General features: G+C 39.8%; 1 protein-coding gene across 4 annotated transcripts in view; it reads right to left on the reverse strand.

The window, feature by feature from the left end:
* The window catches only part of LOC117815724 (bromodomain-containing protein 4-like), a 36,249-nt gene that overhangs the window by 17,453 nt on the left and 743 nt on the right, over positions 1–18,053 (reverse strand). For all 4 annotated transcript variants that reach the window (XM_034687605.1, XM_034687607.1, XM_034687609.1 and 1 more), the window contains exons 2-6: positions 5,152–5,262; positions 3,876–4,116; positions 3,697–3,789; positions 1,991–2,128; positions 1,760–1,892 (exon numbers count right to left, since the gene is read on the reverse strand). In XM_034687605.1, the coding sequence (XP_034543496.1) occupies positions 1,760–1,892; positions 1,991–2,128; positions 3,697–3,789; positions 3,876–4,004 (493 nt within the window). In that variant the 5' untranslated portion in view covers positions 4,005–4,116; positions 5,152–5,262. The remainder of the gene's footprint in view (positions 1–1,759; positions 1,893–1,990; positions 2,129–3,696; positions 3,790–3,875; positions 4,117–5,151; positions 5,263–18,053) is intronic.

Consider the following 18,053-nt stretch of genomic DNA (forward strand, 5'->3'; position numbering starts at 1 on the left):
TGCTAAATGCTGCAAAGTGCTCTGCTCATGGTGGATTAAGATGAGATCAGACTGAGTCCTGTCTGTAAGATGGGACTGGATCTTATCCTGTCTTGATGTTTGGTTTTTGTTAATAATAGAACATAGAGTACAGTCTAGACCTGCTCTGTTTGGAAAGCGTCTTGAGATAACGTTTGTTGTGATTTGGAGATATATAAATAAAGATTGATTGATTGAGACAACTGTGTGAAAATGTGTCACTCCTGTTCATATTACGACTGTCTGGATGAGTTGCAAGAGTGAACACAAACACCCCAAATGTGTTCCACCTGCCAGCTCCCTGAGTCAAATATCCACATAAAGTCAGGTAAGCTGATAGAAGGTAGTAGTCTGGAACATTCACCACCAGTGAGTGGGCAGGGTGATGACATCCATCACTTTGAGCAGAGATTTACTGCCGCATCCTTTTAATGTCCCACAGAAGAAGTACCCAATATATTGTTTTCCATCCGTGGCTCTCGCCCAGACAGAGGCATAAATACACCAAACATCCTCCTCCAGATTAATCTACACCTGATGGGAGGGACTATAAATGTTCAACGATAGTACAGGATGTGCCTGAAGGGAGCATGAAGTGGTTCAGATTGTATTCAACAATAACCGTTGTGGCTGGGAAACAGGCTGAACCAATGCGGATGATGTAAGAGCTGTACGTACAGGTTAGGTTAGTATAATGGACTCAGGGCACTTCCTCCTTCATCATCAGTATACTAATAACAAAAGCAATCAAACCTCCCTGGTGTTGCAACTGGGGTTGCAAAATTCCTGGAATTTCCAAACTAGGAAACTTTCCATGGGAATTAAAGGGAATAAACCAGGAAGGTTGGCTCTTAATAGGGAACTTAAATATAGTTGGGGAAAATATATTTTAGCATAATCCTGACTAAAACAACCAGATTTCATACAAGTACAGTTGAATATCTATGCTATTCCTCAATCACATGCACATAGCACACTGCTTACTGCAGGGCTATTGAGACCACGCCCCTTACATGAACTGTGCATTCCTCCATCACATGCACACATGATTTCTGGAATCCTGCAGAGACTTGAGAAGCTTGAGGGAAGACGCTTTTTTATTTGCATGTTGAATGGGACTTTGTTGGGATTGCATTTTTGTTCATTTTTGAATGGGTTGGGTATGGGGGATAAGTAATTTTTTTTTTTTAAGTTATACTTTTGGGCTTTTTCACCTTTATTAATAAGACAGCTGAAGAGAGAGGAAACGTGGGGAGCAGAGAGTGGGGGAAGACATGCAGTAAATAGTCGACCGACCAGGAGTCAAACCGGCGACCTCTGCGACGAGGACTGTAGCCTTTATACATAGGGCGCTTAGACCGCTAGGCCACCAGTGCCCCGGGATGAGTAATATTTAACTCAACAACATTCATGTTTCTGTTCGTCAATGAAAGAATGGATTGTTCAATAAAATATTTAACACTTGATAAAGTTCTACTTACAAATTAATCTGTTTGAATTGTATTATTTTGGATGGATGTCTGCTTGCAACAAAACAAATATTTACGCTTGGATATGATGCCTTTCCATTAAATTCCCATGAAATTCCCAGTTAATTCCCATGGCAAGTTTCCAATTTGGAATATTTCCAAAATTCCTCAGCTTAACTTCCTACAGAAATGTTCCACCTCTTTGCATCACTAGTTGTAACCACACAGTCAAACCTTCACGTTCACATCTATATAACTCCACTGACTCGTACCTGTATCCCGTCTGGGCCCTCTGCGTCCTTTGGTAACCAGAGCAATCTCCTTCTCCTCCTCCGGCATCTCTGTGATCTTACAGAGGAAGACCTTTTCCAAGGCCTCCGCCATCAGGACAATGTCATCCCCCGGCTAAAAACATACCACACGTGCATGTTTAGATGATCTCTCTTTACAGATGACACACATGATGTCACATACAGGTAGAACCTCTGTGTGCAGCGGCTGACCTTGTTGTAGATGTAGCAGTTTGTGAACATTGTGTTGAAGTCTTGGATACACTCCTGGGCGTTCCAGTAGTAGTTGTTCTCTAGTCGTTTTTTAATGGTGCCCATGTCCATAGGGCTGTTGATGATCTTATAATAGTCCTAAAAAAGAAGGTGCAGAGAGTTTGATTAGTAAGTGTCACCATCCTTACACTTCCCAGCTCTGTCTGAAGAGAGATCTCACATTAAAGTGAATGCTGTGTGAGCTCTGGGTTAATTATACCTTGTAACGTGATTACCGCAGCTTAACTTAAAGCTCCTGTGAGGAACTTCCTGTGTGTGTTGATTTTGGTGCCATCTATGGACAAAACGATCTTTGCTGATCTGGTTTTGTTCATGTCAGATTTTACAATCGGATTTTGTTGGGCTGTCGGGCACCCTACGGGGGTGTCAAGAGGTCTGAGCCAGCTTCAGGCTGCGACTCGCCACAGAAAAGATTCAATGTGTGAATCTTAATCCTTGGGAAGAAGTTCTGAGATTAATTGATAATAAAAGGGTATTTAAAATAATCCTGTCCAATTAAAAAACAGACCAAATAGACTTAAAAACATTCCTCTTTTTAGCGAACTCATTTTTCAACCTTAGTTTTCATTTCTGTAACTACAAACTTTTAATTTCTTCTTTAAATTGCTGGTTGCAACAGCTAGAAGCTCTAAGCCATTGGAAATCCTCCTTAATTCAGTATGGAATGGTAATTGCAAAAAAAAGTTTGGAACAAGGAGGGATCGTCCTGCTTTGAGGCCTGGCTTACAGAATTCTCCAGTACCTTATATATGGAGAAGATCAGATATGAGTTCTTGGGCAAAACAACCAGGTTCGAACAGATATGGCAGCTCTTCCTTGACTACATCACGGCTCTTAGAACACCCACATGACACCTCAATGCCTTTGCCTTTTAGTCACACAATATAATTGCACAAAAGGATGATCATAGCAATATGTAATTTAGAGTGCTACACAGATGATGTGTGTGTTTTTTGTTTTTGTTTGTTTGTTTTTTTGTTTTTTTTTCTGTTTTGTTTAGTCTTGTTTATTTGTTTGTAGAATGGGATGGGGGGTATTGTTCTTCTTCTTTGTTAACCTGAATGTTCTATGTCTTCTGAAAAAGCTATAAATAAAGTATTTTAAAAAATATAAAAAATATAAGTTGTTTTTCTGAGTGCTTTGGACATAGACTGTATTCAAATATGGACGTAGTCTCAGTGACATCACCCTCTGATTTCTGAACAGGTGTTATGAGGCCCAAAGATTGCAGGTGCCATATTGGAAATGCTGACTTTAACCAACTTCTGAAGCTGATACAGAAACCAACAAAGGCTGGAGATGAGGTCATGGCCTAGCCACCTAGCAAACAATTATAACACAACCACCTGTCAGTCAACGCAGCCAAGTCTTTATAATTAATATCATCAAAATGTAGAAGTTGTTTAAGTATTCACCTCCTGAACACTTTTTATGAATAAAGAAATGAAGCAGAGAGACCAGAGCAGTAAACGTGTTTCATTCTGTTGTAAAAACGGGCTCCAAAAGGGATTCCTCTGGTTTAGAACCAGCCTCAAGTGGACACTCAAGTGGACTCCCGAGGAACTGCAGAATTTCAACACTGAACCTTGCTGTTTGGTTTTGGATAACAAAATGGAAAGACATGCAAATGAAACCCAGGGACTCACAGGTAAGTTGAGTTTGAGGGCATCTACAGGATTCTGGAAGGGCCATGCAAAGTGGTGTTTCCATAATGTCTTCAACACTTCTTTAAGCAGGAACTGAGAAAGACAAGCAGAGAATCATTCATTAATAAAAGTCTGGAGATAGGCATCATACGATGTCAATCAAACAGATATGTGTGTACCTGTAGCTGGTTGGTCTGCCGTCGGGGTCTGGAGGGGTTCCATGTTTCCGGGGGTGCAGGGTTGAAAGAGAGAGGGGGTGGGGCAGAGGGAGGGTTCTGGCTGCTGCCTGCATCCAGTCCGTCCCCCATGGCAGAGATGGGTTGCAGTGGCTGAGCCGACAGTTTAAGCAGATTGGACCTGGCAGGGGCAGGCGGGACCGGGGGGACCCCCCTCAGGCCATTATACTCCTTACTCGACGCTCTAGGAAGGAAATTTAAAAAAGCATCGTCAGAGCCAACGAAACAAGCTCTGATTCAACTTTTGCAGAAAACAAAGCACATCTAAAATATGTTTCTGTTCAGTTGAAGTCTGAGCCTTCACTTCATATGACTGTATGTCTGCAGAGATTATGAGCCTGCTCCACATGTTGATATTCAGGGTGTTTAACGTTTTGAGCACCTCAATGCGATCCGTAGGTATTCAATACTGTCAGTTATGTACATTGTGTCGTGAAGGAAAATTTGATTCAGGGGAAAAAACGCATTTGGTATCGTTTCTGACATGGATAACGTCCAAGTTATTTTTAATGATTAATCGATAATTGATCGTTAACGTTTCCAAAGATCGATCACGGAAAATACTTGAAATTTACATCCCTAGGCACAAAGGGACAATATAGCAGCTGGTGTAAAAAACAGTAGAAGTTCATTTCAGACTTGAATCCCATCAGGATAAATGTGACAGCTCTAAAATAATACTCATTTAGAAGAGCTTCTAAACGTGTAACACATATTCTGCAAGAAAGACATATCTCATGTTAGCCGGGTCTGAATATTTGTGCTTCATAGCATTTGGTGCCTGTCAGAAATAAATGAAAAACATGTTTGTTGGGGATACAGTTCCATCCTCTGATCTGACAGGAAAATGTTACCACTTCTGCTCAAAGTGAAAGTGGAAGCTCTCCAAGTCTTAGATTACCTCTCAACGTCCAAGAGAAACTAAAACAAGAGAATCAGAGGACACTCTCCATGCCTTTGCAAATGAAATGTCAAAGAACCTGCTTTCTTTGTGTTATCCAAAAATGGTATGTGTGTGATGTGTGTGTGGAACTGTAAGTGGTGTGTTGGCAAAGGCTGGCAGTATGGCATTAAGTCTTTTTGGGCACAAAGGGCCTCCATCATGTGACAAAAGGGAGCCTGAGGGTCGCTTTCCTTGCCGTGTCTCTCCAGCTGTCCAAGGTTACTTCTGAACTCTGATCTTGAACACATGTCTGACGATTCATGTCTGAAGACTCACATGTTTGTTGCTGTGCAGCTGCGATCTAATCCTATTGGGTGATCATATCTCAGTCGGTGCGGCGGTGGTTTCCCGAGGTAGCCCCAGAGGTCTGTCGGTGACACGCTGTGGCTGCAAAGAGACAAGAACACACAGCTGGGGTCAAATACCAGACACCTGGGAGAGCAGGGGGGTGCAGTCTACAGTTGTGTGCCTCAGCATATCTAATGAGGGTTGGTCAATAACTTTACACAGGGTTCATCAGCTTTTAAGGAAAATCAATCACCTTAAGTACTTTGAAACAGCATCTTTAGTCACATCTAAGTGTAAACAAGTGTGAACAAATATGAAGAACAACGACTAGCAATAAAACAACAGGATTTAACATTCCTAAATATAAAGTGAAAAAGCAGATTAAGGATATTTCAAGATGTTTATTCTAGAGAAGTCCTGATCAGCTTTTTTGGCCCCTAATCCGGATCTGATTTATTAATATTGAAAATTTGCAGATACCAAGTCCCGATCTGATACTTGTGTTTGCCTAGATAAAAGTTGCACAATAGGTCTTATGTTTATTGCATTAAACATAATCCAGCTAGCATTGATGTAAAACTCCTAATCTGTTTTACAAGCTCAGCTGTATCAATCAATCAATCTTTATTTGTATAGCACCAAATCACAACAAATGTTATCTCAAGACGCTTTACAAACAGAGCAGGTCTAGACTACTCTATGTCAGATTATGAACAGAGACCCAACACCAAGACAGGGAAAGACTCAGTCTTACCCCACCTTAATTCATCATGAGCATTGCACCTCGCAGTATTAAGCTCGTTACAGCAGCGAGGAAAAACTTCCTTTAAACAGGCAGAAACCTCGAGCAGGACCAGACTCATGTTAGGCAGCCATCTGCCTCGACCGAGTTGGGTCTGGAGACCCACGAAACTGGTGTGCATGCCTCAAAACAGCGCTTCAGAAACAGATGGGTGACGTCATGGATACTACGTCCATATTTTAGACAGTCTATGGTAACAGACTGTCCTGTGTTTGGTTTAGGTTTTCGCCTTGATGAACCACATGTCCATTTGTATAGCAGATGTTTTTTTCTGTAATGCGTCTGGCGGTGCTCATGTGAGTTCTACAACAAAATGTAAATCATGTTTTGAGTTCTATATCAATGTCCCATTTATTATGTTCTCAGTATGTAAACACAGTTAAGCGAGATGGAGAACGCTCAATTACACTCGCACATTCGGCTGGATATTGTCTTCTGTGACAGCGGACTTAAATGATCTGATGAGATGATCGGCTCAAATGTTGATCACCAATCAGCTACAAAAACGTCCAGATTGAATCCAGTCCGATAGTTGGTTTCGGGATCGGGTTAGGATCCAAATTCGAGCAAATTCTTGATCTTAAAGGTGACATATTATGCAAAATCGACTTTTTAATGGTTCTCTACCTGAAATATGTGTCCCTGGCATGTCTACAAACCCCTCGAAAATTAAAGAAATCCATTCTGCCCCTGTTCTCATTTCTGCACCTTTCTGTAAATGTGTGCTGAAACCAGCCGTTTCAGTTTTCAGTGTTTTTTATACGTCACAACAATATCCGGTCTGTAACTGAAGTCAGAGCTCGGAGCTTGTTCAGCCCATAGACTGTATAAAATACAACTCAACCCCTCCTCCGTTTTTCATTCCCTGCACACGTGTGCTAACAAGGAGCTTAAGAGGGAGGCATGCTAGTTGTAGGCTGTCTTAATAATCACAAAGGTCAGTTTTACTCCCCACGTCTGCAGATCTAAAGATCTAGTGGATGATTTTTATTTGTAATGGAAAAGTGCTAGCGCTAGTTAGCATAGCCACATAGCTACATGTTCGTAGCTGTGTACCAAGACACACGTCTACTAGACGGCATATATATGGGTCAAAGACGAATAAGGATTTGAAAATTGAAAAAAAAACCAAAGTGGCTAAAAATGCCTATTTAGACACTTTCTATCTTTATTAGAGTGTTCTGTATACAGCTCAACAACAGGAATTTGTTTTAAAAATGCAATAAACATTTTTCAGTGAATCACATGATTTTTTCCGTGAAAAATGTCCTTCCTGGGTAACGGAATGGATTTGAAAATTAATTAAAATATCTATAATTCTTGTCATTTAAAAGTTATTAGATAACTAGAGTTAGAGCACAACAAACAAATACTGCTCAGAAAACAACATTTTTATCACAATTTATGTAATATATATGGACATTTTCACTGAAATGGCATCATTAGTTCCTGTTCATTACACATTATTCAATGCCAAAAAGAGAAAAATGATGGAAAATGTCTTAAAATGTTTAACAGTAAAGGTAAAAGCGTTGTTATTATATCCTCAACTCAAAAAACATGATTGAGTGGTATATCATGAAAATCTGGGTTAAATTACTTGACTGTGTCATTGTTACCCAGAATGACATGCTGTTAGCCAGGAATGACCAACGCAAGATTTCAGGATCGATTATTATCATTAAAGGCTGTTTCAGGAACATCATTTTTAACAAACATACTGTATTACAAAGAGACTGGCAACTGTTAAAGATTTGAAAAGATGTTTTTTTTCTTCCATCTTTTAATCTTTAGTTTCATGCAACAATGTAACTTATGCAGAAATGCAACTTCAGATTCAGCTTCAAGAGCGGATTCATGAATAGGTTCTGGCGTGTCGTGAGTTCATTAAGTTGACACATTGCTTAACTAATATATCTAAGCCTTTTGAAGTTCTATTTAACTTAACTGCCTTGTCATTTCATTACTAAATTACAATACCATTCTCTCTTTTTCTCAAGATACTCAGCCCTAGCTCCTGGGTCAGCATTCTTCCTGGCCCTGAAAAGTCTCTGCCTCTCTTTATTAGACAGTGGCATCTGGAAGGACAAAACTGAACCTTAAATATCAAAAGCTATACTAAAACCTTATTTGCCTGAACTAGCTCTGCAGGCTTTGCAACTTATTAAAGCATAAATATTGGTTCATTGTTGGGCAAAAACTTCATAAAAATCTATGATAATGACCAGTGTTGCTATCATTGAATAATGTGAAAAATAATGACAAAAAAATGCCACAAAAGCTAAAAAATACATAATATTGTTATTAATATAATATAACAATATCAAGTCAATGCCTAAAAAGCAACATATACTAATATAAATCTGTATTGATTAACATGTCCACTCTGGATAACAGAGGACATGTCCTGGGTAACAGAAGATCTTTGTTATCCAGGGAGGACATATCGTTATCCAGGAAGGACAAAAACAATGTTTTCCCTTTATAATCAGGCACTAACTAGTCATACTGTGTAAAATGTTTACTTAACCTTCAACACACCAATGTCATATTTAACATGAGATAGGTCATTTTTAAATATATAAACATAATACAAGTTTTATTAGCGTTATCCAGAAAGACACATGATTTGAGGACACAGTGCACCAGTGACCAAAAAGGTAAAAATATCAACATTTTAAGAGAGACTTCTGACCATGTGATATCTTTTGGGGGTCCTCCAGAAACTGTTGGCCGATACAATAGCCTGTCACATGACTATCCAAATCCAAATATGGTAATATATAGCCACTTTATGTGTGTTACCCAGGAAGGACATTCGGAAATCCAAATATGTAGACAAAAGTATTTCTTGCATAAATATGTAAATAAGCTTAGTGTTGTGACTATATTTGTGGGTATCATTGCAAATATCAACACAATTATGCCCCAGTACACAATTAATGCTTTTATTAAGATTTCTGACATTTTTAGCATATTTTTGTATTAGATTTTAAGCCTGGACGTTATCCAGGAAGGACAGTTCTGTATTTTTGAGCTCAATTGCTCTTTAAATTTGATTTTTTTAATAGTGAAAACTCATATGAGTAGGTAAAGTGGAGAGAGTTGAGTACTGTAATGTGGTATTTTTTAAACTTTATATATTTTTAACATTATAATTATGCTTTGGACGACAGAAATGACATGCCACGTCTTTGACCCATATATAAATATCGGCATATCGGATATCAGCAAAAAATCCAATATCGTGCATCCCTAACTTTCAAGCCACTTTCTCTTAAAGGTTCCTTGTTACATACAAATGTTAACAACTGTCGCTATAACAGGCAGAGCGAGAACAGGGTAGGCTTACAAAAGAGTGATCAACTGGCCCAGATTGAGATGGATATGGTTGAGTTGGGCGATGTGACTTCATACATCAGCTTCTGTGAGGACATGTGCAGACCAGGACCTTCCGCACATACAACAACAAGCCCTGGTTCACACCTCAACTGAGGAAGCTGCGTCAGGCCAAAGAAGAGGCCTACAGGAGTGGGGACCGGGACCTGTTCAAGCAGGCCAGAAACAAACTGACGAGGAGGATGAAGGTAGCTAAGAGGAGCTACACTGAGAAGTTAAAACAGAGCTTCTCTGCCAACGACCCCTCAGAAGTTTGGAGAGGCCTGCGTGAAGTTACAAGCTACAGGAGACCCTCCCCCCACCCTGAAGGTAACAAAAGACTAGCTGACGACCTGAACAGCTTCTACTGCAGGTTAGACATGAGATAGTTGAGGAAGACCCTGAGACGATCCAAGAAGAACATCCAGTGGACAAAGAGGAAAAACAGACAAAGCTCAAGAGCTATGTAAAGCACCCATTGAAAGATTCTGGGGAAATCCTAAGGTCAGTGTATGTTCCTTTACTAGTAAGGAGGAGGAGTCCATACCAGAAGCTGGGGACTCTAATCAGCTCCAGTACCTGACTACAATTGAGGGAAACCTCCTCCCATCTGCCCGAGTTATGATGGAAGAGGATGAATACAATAAACAGCGCAAGGTGAAGAAGCAGCGCAAGGTGAAGAAGCAGCGCAAGGTTAAGACTAATAGAAGGGAGAGCCAACCCTGGGAGCAGAAATGGAGAAAACAGACTGAAGAATACATCAGGAGATATGATGCTGAACTCGATGTACTGAATAACATCCTGATAATTTCGGCTAGAGATATAAAAGGACGTGGCTTACAGATTAAAAATCTAAAGAAGAAGATGTATGATGGAATGTACCGGCACCTGGTTCATTGCTCCAGATCCCTGAATCTCGTGTACACCATCAAAGTCCAACATGAGCATAAGTGGAAGACATTAGAGGCTCAGTTGGAGGAAAGTGCCTCCAAACTTAGAGCTCAGGAGGACATTAGTCAGGCGCTGCAGAAGGAGGTGGAGGACCTCAGAGAACAGCTTCAAACGAGGGAACCAATCAGTCCCACTACAGAGACAGTCAAACCAAGACATGAGATGGTTGAAGAAGACCCTGAGACGATCCAAGAAGAACATCCAGTGGACAAGGAGGAAAAACAGACAGTCCAGGAAGAACAACAGACTGTCCAGGAGGAACCTCAGATGGTCCAGGAAGAACAACAGACTGTCCAAGAAGAACCTCAGATGGTCCACGAAGAACGACAGACTGACCAAGAAGAACCTCAGATGGTCCACGAAGAACAACAGACTGTCCAAGAAGAACCTCAGATGGTCCATGACGTACATTCCATGATCGAGGAGGAACAACAGATTGTCCAGGAAGAACAGGCTGTCCAGGAAGACCCTGAGACGATCCAAGAAGAACATCCAGTGGACAAGGAGGAACACGAGGTGAATATCTCTCTCTGGAGGAGGTTCAAAAAATTTTTAACTCCAAAACACAAACGTTTATATAAGTCCAAACGCATGAAGAAAGAGAAGGAAGAGGCCAGTGTTTCCATGTGAAGAATCTTGTTGTTTCTGACTGCCAGGACTTCACTTGTTCACACGTCTGGGTTTTCCCCGGGTACTCCGGTTAGCCCACACAGTAAAGGTTTGATTTTTTTTTGTATCTTTATCGATTGGAAAAAAATAAAATGATTGGAAAAGAATAATGTTTATATTTATGTCTGTATGTATATAACAATATAATTTATAGTTACTCATCAGGTTACTGAATTGTGTCAGGTAATTCTCTAACAAACTATTTGTTTATCATTTATTTCATTTATATCCAATATCTGGTTTTGGCTCCTAAATGCTAACTTTGGCTTTCAGTTGTAATAATGATAATAATAATAATAATGATAATAAGAATTATTATTATTATTATTATTATTATAATTATAATAACCGTATTTATATAGCACCTTTAAAAACAAGTGTTTACAAAGTGTTTTGACAAGGAGGAGGAATATTAGCAACGCAAAACAGAATAGAACGTGAGGTTAAAAAGAATAAAGTGGTGGGACAAAAGACCAATACATTATTATTATTATTTTTTTTTTATATTTTATTTGTAACTTTTGTAATGTAACAACAAGACAAAACAAATGCAATCAAACAGGGGCTCAGACATGTGAAATGAAATAAAATAAAATTGATAATATGAAAAATAAAAAACAGAAAAATTAATTAATAGAAAACACGTGAAGAAAATGTTAGTTGAGAAATGATTTTAAATGACAAAATAAACAAAGATAAGTAATAAAATAAATAGAAATACATATATACACATAAACACACATATGCACACACATCCATACGTATGCATACACATTAGGGGTGGTTAATCGGTCCGATTTCCCGATTCGATTCGATTCCGATTATTGAGCTCCCGATTCGATTACCAACCGATTTTCGATTATTAACGATTCTCGATCAGCGATTATTGATTTTCTGTTTGACAGTAACCCAAAATTATTGCACCATTAAAAAATAACAGTCAGTTGCTGAATTACTTCTCTTTTATTGAGTAACAACTTAAAGCACTTTATGTGTAGTGTAGTTGTAACTTCAGAATTATTTGTTTCTAACTTGAAACAAATGTCCACACTTGGAGTTTTTTTCTGTAGAACAAAAATACAGCTTTGGAACTGTGTGTGTTCACAGCTGTGTAACACCTTGCACCTTTTATATACTGTAGAACACAGAAATGACACAACACATTGTGTTGTGACTGATCAAACTTTACTAAACAACAATCAGTGGTCTAGAATGACCAGATTCTTTGCACTCTCATTACAACAACAATTAAATGGAAGGCTTATTTCCTTTAGAGGTAGAACCAACTTACTGTAGCTTATATACTGTAGAACACAGAAATGACACATTCAACGAGGCCTCACAAGACGGCAGGTTCTGCGGCGTCACACTCACACATGCAAACGTGCAGACATTTTCAACTTTGCGCACAGAGTATATATCGCGGAGGTAACCAAATCAATCAAAAAAAGATTCCCATCTGAGCATCATCTCTGACTTGGACACCATACTCAATGCATCTCGCAATCCGGGGTGCTGACAGCGCTTTGAAGAGTTACGGAAAGGAGGCGTGGGAGCGCGTCTGTGCCCGGTGCAGCTGAACCACTGGTGCAGAAGGAGCGCATGCTGCGGGGTTTCCTCCCGCTGAAGCGAGTGCTTGCGGGATCAGAAAAACCCTCGGTCAGAGAGTCTTGCCGACTTCCGATCACTAACGTGGAGAAATGTTCCCTGATTTCAAAACTTTGGCTAAAGTGGCGCTTGTAATTCCAATCTCCAGTGTGGCAGCAGAGCACAGATTCAGCCTCTAAAACAACATCAAGCCATGAGAAGTTGTCTGTCCGAGGCAAAAGTCCAAAACCTCATGACAGTACCCCCTGCAGCCATACCACCTGAGACGTTTGATTACGCACAAGCGGGCACGCAATTCAAGTCCACGCGGACCATGAGGAAGGTGTGAGAGTGTGCGTTCAGGCCACAGCAGGTGAACTGTTCCTATTTTAAGTGCAATCGTTTAATTTCATTGTTCATATGTAGCTACTGGGGCCACAGTCAGCGGAGAAAGGGTTACATGTGTGATGTGTGATGGCACGGTGTGGATTCTCTGTTCAGCTTGTTCGGACTGAATATTAATTACAAATGAGTGAAAATGAAATGCTTTTGAACATGTCATTAATCATCATTTTAAAGATTAAAGTGACAGGTAAAAATAGATTATGACGGGACTTTTATGACCCTGTCAGGCAAAAGACAGACAACGAAAAAGTCTAGCGTACCTCTGGCTCCAAGGCTTCACACACACACACACACACACACACACACACACATGCAGACACAAAGCTCTCCGTGTGTGAACGTGTGTAAACGTCTGCATAACTTACCTACAAATTATGGCAGGCGTATGCCGGACATATGATGTTTAACTACCGTTGACCGCGGGATAACATTTTTACAAAATAAAATAATGCAAAAAATAATCGATTTTTGAAAATGTAATGATCGATTCATACTCGTCCATAATATAATCGCGATTAATCAATAATCAATTTTTTTCACCACCCCTAGTAAGCAGTGTGCATATTCAGCCAACATGTAAACATTACATCAACGTGCTGGACAGCAGAGGACACATCCACTTCCTGAGGGGGCGTGGTCAGAGAGAAAACGGATTGTTCTGAGCAGGGCTGAAAAAGAGGGTCTTTCAGGCATGCCAAAATCTGATTTCAAAGTGTTTTTTTGAGCATAAACTTTAAAAGACATGCTTTGGGGACCTCTTAGACCAATATATTTTGATGAAAAAGAGTGTAATATGTCACCTTTAAAAACAGAAGAAGCAGTTCAAGACTTTTATGAGTTTATGCAAACTGTGATTTAAAACCAGGTACATGTCTGACCATGCTGTCATAGGAAGCAGTGTTGAAAAAGTCATTGTGTTTTGATTTTCACTGAGGTTGTGTCATTTCTGTCACATTAAAAGAAGATCCACCATCAGCCTCTTCAAAAGTCTTTCTGTTTCTGTCCGGGGGGAAACGTTCTCTTACTTCTTTCATGTAGAATGTTCTCACGCTTACACAACGCACATATTACATCATACTCAACCCAAGATACCCTTTTGACCTCGTCCTGGTGCCTTAATCAAAGGTTTGTGAGCCGTCACAGTCCTATACCTTGCTTTCTGACTGCTATTACCACACCCCAGTAGTGTCCTGAACCTGTGCTGTGATTCTGCTTACAATCTACGTCTGCCTTCCTCCAAGCTGAGGACAAAGAGACCGCAGCTGCACATGATGGACCGTGTTTCTAATATGTGTCGGCATGTTTCCTCGGGGAATCAAAATATGCTCATCAATTTCTGAGAAGAGAAGTTCAAACATCGTCAGAGCCTCTTCTATCTTGTGCATGTTAATAATGTTTCACACTGCACTCACATTAAGACAAGAAAGCTGACACATATGTATGCTCTACTGTTTCCACTTGCACACTGGACCTTTACGTTGAATCTTGAGGGATCGAAGTGTGTTGCAGTCCTCTAAGGTGCTTTTAAAAATGTGTGTTCAATACCAGAACTCAATACAAGAAGATGCCTCTTTTAGTTGTTGTTAATGATTTCTTTTTAAGGTTATAGGTTTTGAGGGCTTCTACACCTTTATTTGGAGTGGAGAGGACAGTGGATAGAGCAGGAAACCTGGAGAGAGAAGGTGGGTGAGTGACATGTGGAATCAAACCCGGACCTCCTGCTATATGAGCACAAAACTTCACCATTAGACCCATGTGTCCTGAATGATTTCTGTTTTATGCTGATATCTGTTTAATTTGAAGACATTATAAGCCAACCAAGCTTAGATATATTCATCGTATGTAGCCTGATGCGTGCATTAATATAAGATGAATGCAATCTTCCCCTTTACTGTATAATTTAATGTTTTCAGGAAGCTTTCTCACCAACATTTAACATATTTATTAATAGACTTAGTCCAATATTGTGATTTATGCTCATTTTAAAAGCAGAAGAACGAAACTACCTTATTTATACTTTATAAGCATTCAAATCTAACAGGCTGACTGACTGTGGGTGATGCTTCAGGGTTTTAAAGATACAATACTACCAAGTACGACTCAAAAACCCAGCCTACCAAGGTTTGATACGATGCAATAACGTTAGTGCAGACCTGCTTTTTTAAAACTTATCCTCACGCTGTACTCCCGAGATGTTATTTCTCCTGACAATCTCTCTATTTCACATTGATGTCAATCAAATGAGTGTCCCTCAACTTCCTTTGCAAGAGGTCCTCTACTTGAGCCTTATGAATAACCCCCCAAAAACTTCCACACCTCCTCTCCCTGTAGATGGTTTGATCCAAAAGATGCTGCACGAGATGGTTTCTGACAGCAGGTAAACACAGTCACCAAGCGACAGGTAGATCTGACACCGGTAGCTGAAATGTTCATTAGACGAACTGTTATGAGTTCAACAAACTTCTGCACTGTTTAAAGATTTGATCCATCCTTCATTAAAGTGGGTTAGCCCTGTTCCTGCTGGCTAACTTAAGTTATGACGTGCAATAACGCAGCATCCTCTTTAAAGTTCATCAGGAGAGTTTAGAGCTGTGTGAATCTGATGACAGAGTGCTGACAGTGTCACTATCACAATATCACAGGTGAAGTTATTAAACACTAAACTCTACCTGATAACCTCAGGTGGAGATGCAGAGGAAATCTTCTTTAAATAAAGAGCAGAAAGCAGCAGAGGCTGAGGATGCAGAGGTTACTGTAGGTCAGAGAACATTTAGCTGTAGGTAATAAATATGATTTAAAAGACCCAGATAAATGACTTTAAAAAGCACATGTAGATTAATGTTACAGAGACTCCTGCACTGAAATAATACTGTAATGGTGTTAACATCAAAATATGGTGTCAATGCAAATCACTCTACCTGGAATATGTGTGTTACTCCTCACTGCAGTGGCTCACTCTACTCTCACTCTTCAACATGTTGATGAATTTTGCCATATTTGTAAAACATGGATTTTGAAAATGTGTATGTTTTCATGTCTATATTTTACTGCAAACCTTGAAATTAAGAGACATTTAAATGAGGGGTGTCAAACATGCGGCCCGAGGAACGACTTTGCAAAGTGAAACATTACTTTCTGTTTGCATAATCCGCTTGAGATTCACAAAGACTTTTTTGAGCACTATAAGATGATCCACTAACGACTAACACTAGCACTACACCCCTGCATACAACACTGTCCAGCAAGCAAACTGTTCACGCTGGAGCTGAGGGGTCCAAAATAATCAACTTTACCATCTTCATTATTATAATCTCTGTTCTTTTGCTGTTAACATTACACTCTGTGTCAGGTGAATGTGTGCTGTGTGCTTGGTGTGTTGGCAGCAGGTTTCAGGGCTTAAAGAGTAAAATATTCAGCCCCACTATGAGACTCATCATGGTGAAAAAATACAACAGCTGTTTTTGTAGAAAGATAGTTCATCAAATGTGAACATTTTCAGAATGTACTTTTACTTTTTTGCACTAAAACAAAAACATTTTGAGTTGTCCTTCTCTATAGGTTATTATTAGGGATGCACCGATCCTACTTTTTAGGTCCCGATACCGATGTCGATACCAATACTAGCCGATCCGATCCTGGTATTGATTTAACAATCTCTATTCCTTAATGTGAGGATAGAATCATGTTTTGGCAACTTCAGGCTTTTCTGACTTTGTAAACCAAAATAAAATGAACATTTCTAAACTGACAGTATCATTATTCAAGAGATTATAAATGTGTACCAGCAGTTTGGTGAGTTAATCTTCATAACCAACAGATATTACAATTCAACTGTAAACCTCAGCAGTGGATAAGAGGAATTAAATATTCTGTATAAAAAAAATTTCAACATAGTGTTTCCCACAGAAGTACTGTGTACCTGTGGCAGGGAGGAGGGCTATTAAAATCATTGAATACATTATTACTCTGCCCAGCTTTGCCCTTACTGTCTCCCTTCTCCGCGTCTGATATTGTGACAATATTAATCAGCAGCACATTTTATAAATGATGGCGTAGGAGACGTGGCTGTTGTAAACACAAAAAAGCATAGAGCTGATATTCTAGATCTGCCATATGGATCGGCACTATATATCAGCCCCTTGTCACTGATATCCGCTATTATAGCTATATATATTATATATATATAGCTTTTTGAGTCCAATCTAGCCGATATCCTATACCAGGATCGGATCGTGCATCCCTAGTTATTATGTTATGATGTTACTGGTCCGGCCCACTTCAGAGCAACTTGGGCTGTATGTGGCCCCTGAACTGACATGAGTTTGACGCCCCTGATTTAAAGTATTTGACTTACATATCTGTTTAATAAATGTATTAATCTGCAGTTTAGGGTCACATAGCAGTAGCTCGTATGGCTAGTATGGCAGTAGCTCAGTCCATAGGGACTTGGCTTGGGAATCAAAGGGTCGCCGCGTTCGAGTCCCAGTATGGGCGAAGTTTGGCAAGTGGACTGGTGCCTGGAAAGGTGCTGGTTCACTTGCCTGGGCACTGCCGAGATGCCCTTGAGCAAGGCACCGAACCCCAAACTGGTTGATGGCAGCATCCTCACTCTGACATCTCTCCCTAAGTGCATGTCCACTGCATGTGTGTGCATTGTATGTATATACCAAAAACTGTGCGTGTAGCATGACTGAAAAATAACACGAGTGAAAAAATTGAATTTCCCCCATGAGGATTAATAAATCAAGTTCTTCTTCTTCTTCTTCTTCTTCTTCTTCTTCTTCTTCTTCTTCTTCTTCTATATGGACAGGGTTGCTGGATATAGGCTGATTTTATGATAGGCTACTCCAGAAAATCTCCCTATTTTCCACAGTCAAATGTTGGCAGGTATTTTAGTGTAATATTCACAGTTAAGGTGCAGTATAATGTTGCTGCTCCTTCACATATAAGATGATATCTGGATGGACAGAGGAATAAATAAAGACTGACACTTTACTAAATGACTCTTCAGCCATTTTGATGTGATTTCGTATCACGTAAGGGCTTCAAAGTGACGAGGGGGAGAGCAAAGCAGCAAACCCAGCTGAGTGTTATAACC

The sequence above is a fragment of the Notolabrus celidotus genome, chromosome 7 (genome assembly GCF_009762535.1).
Source record: "Notolabrus celidotus isolate fNotCel1 chromosome 7, fNotCel1.pri, whole genome shotgun sequence".
Lineage (NCBI taxonomy): Eukaryota > Metazoa > Chordata > Actinopteri > Labriformes > Labridae > Notolabrus > Notolabrus celidotus.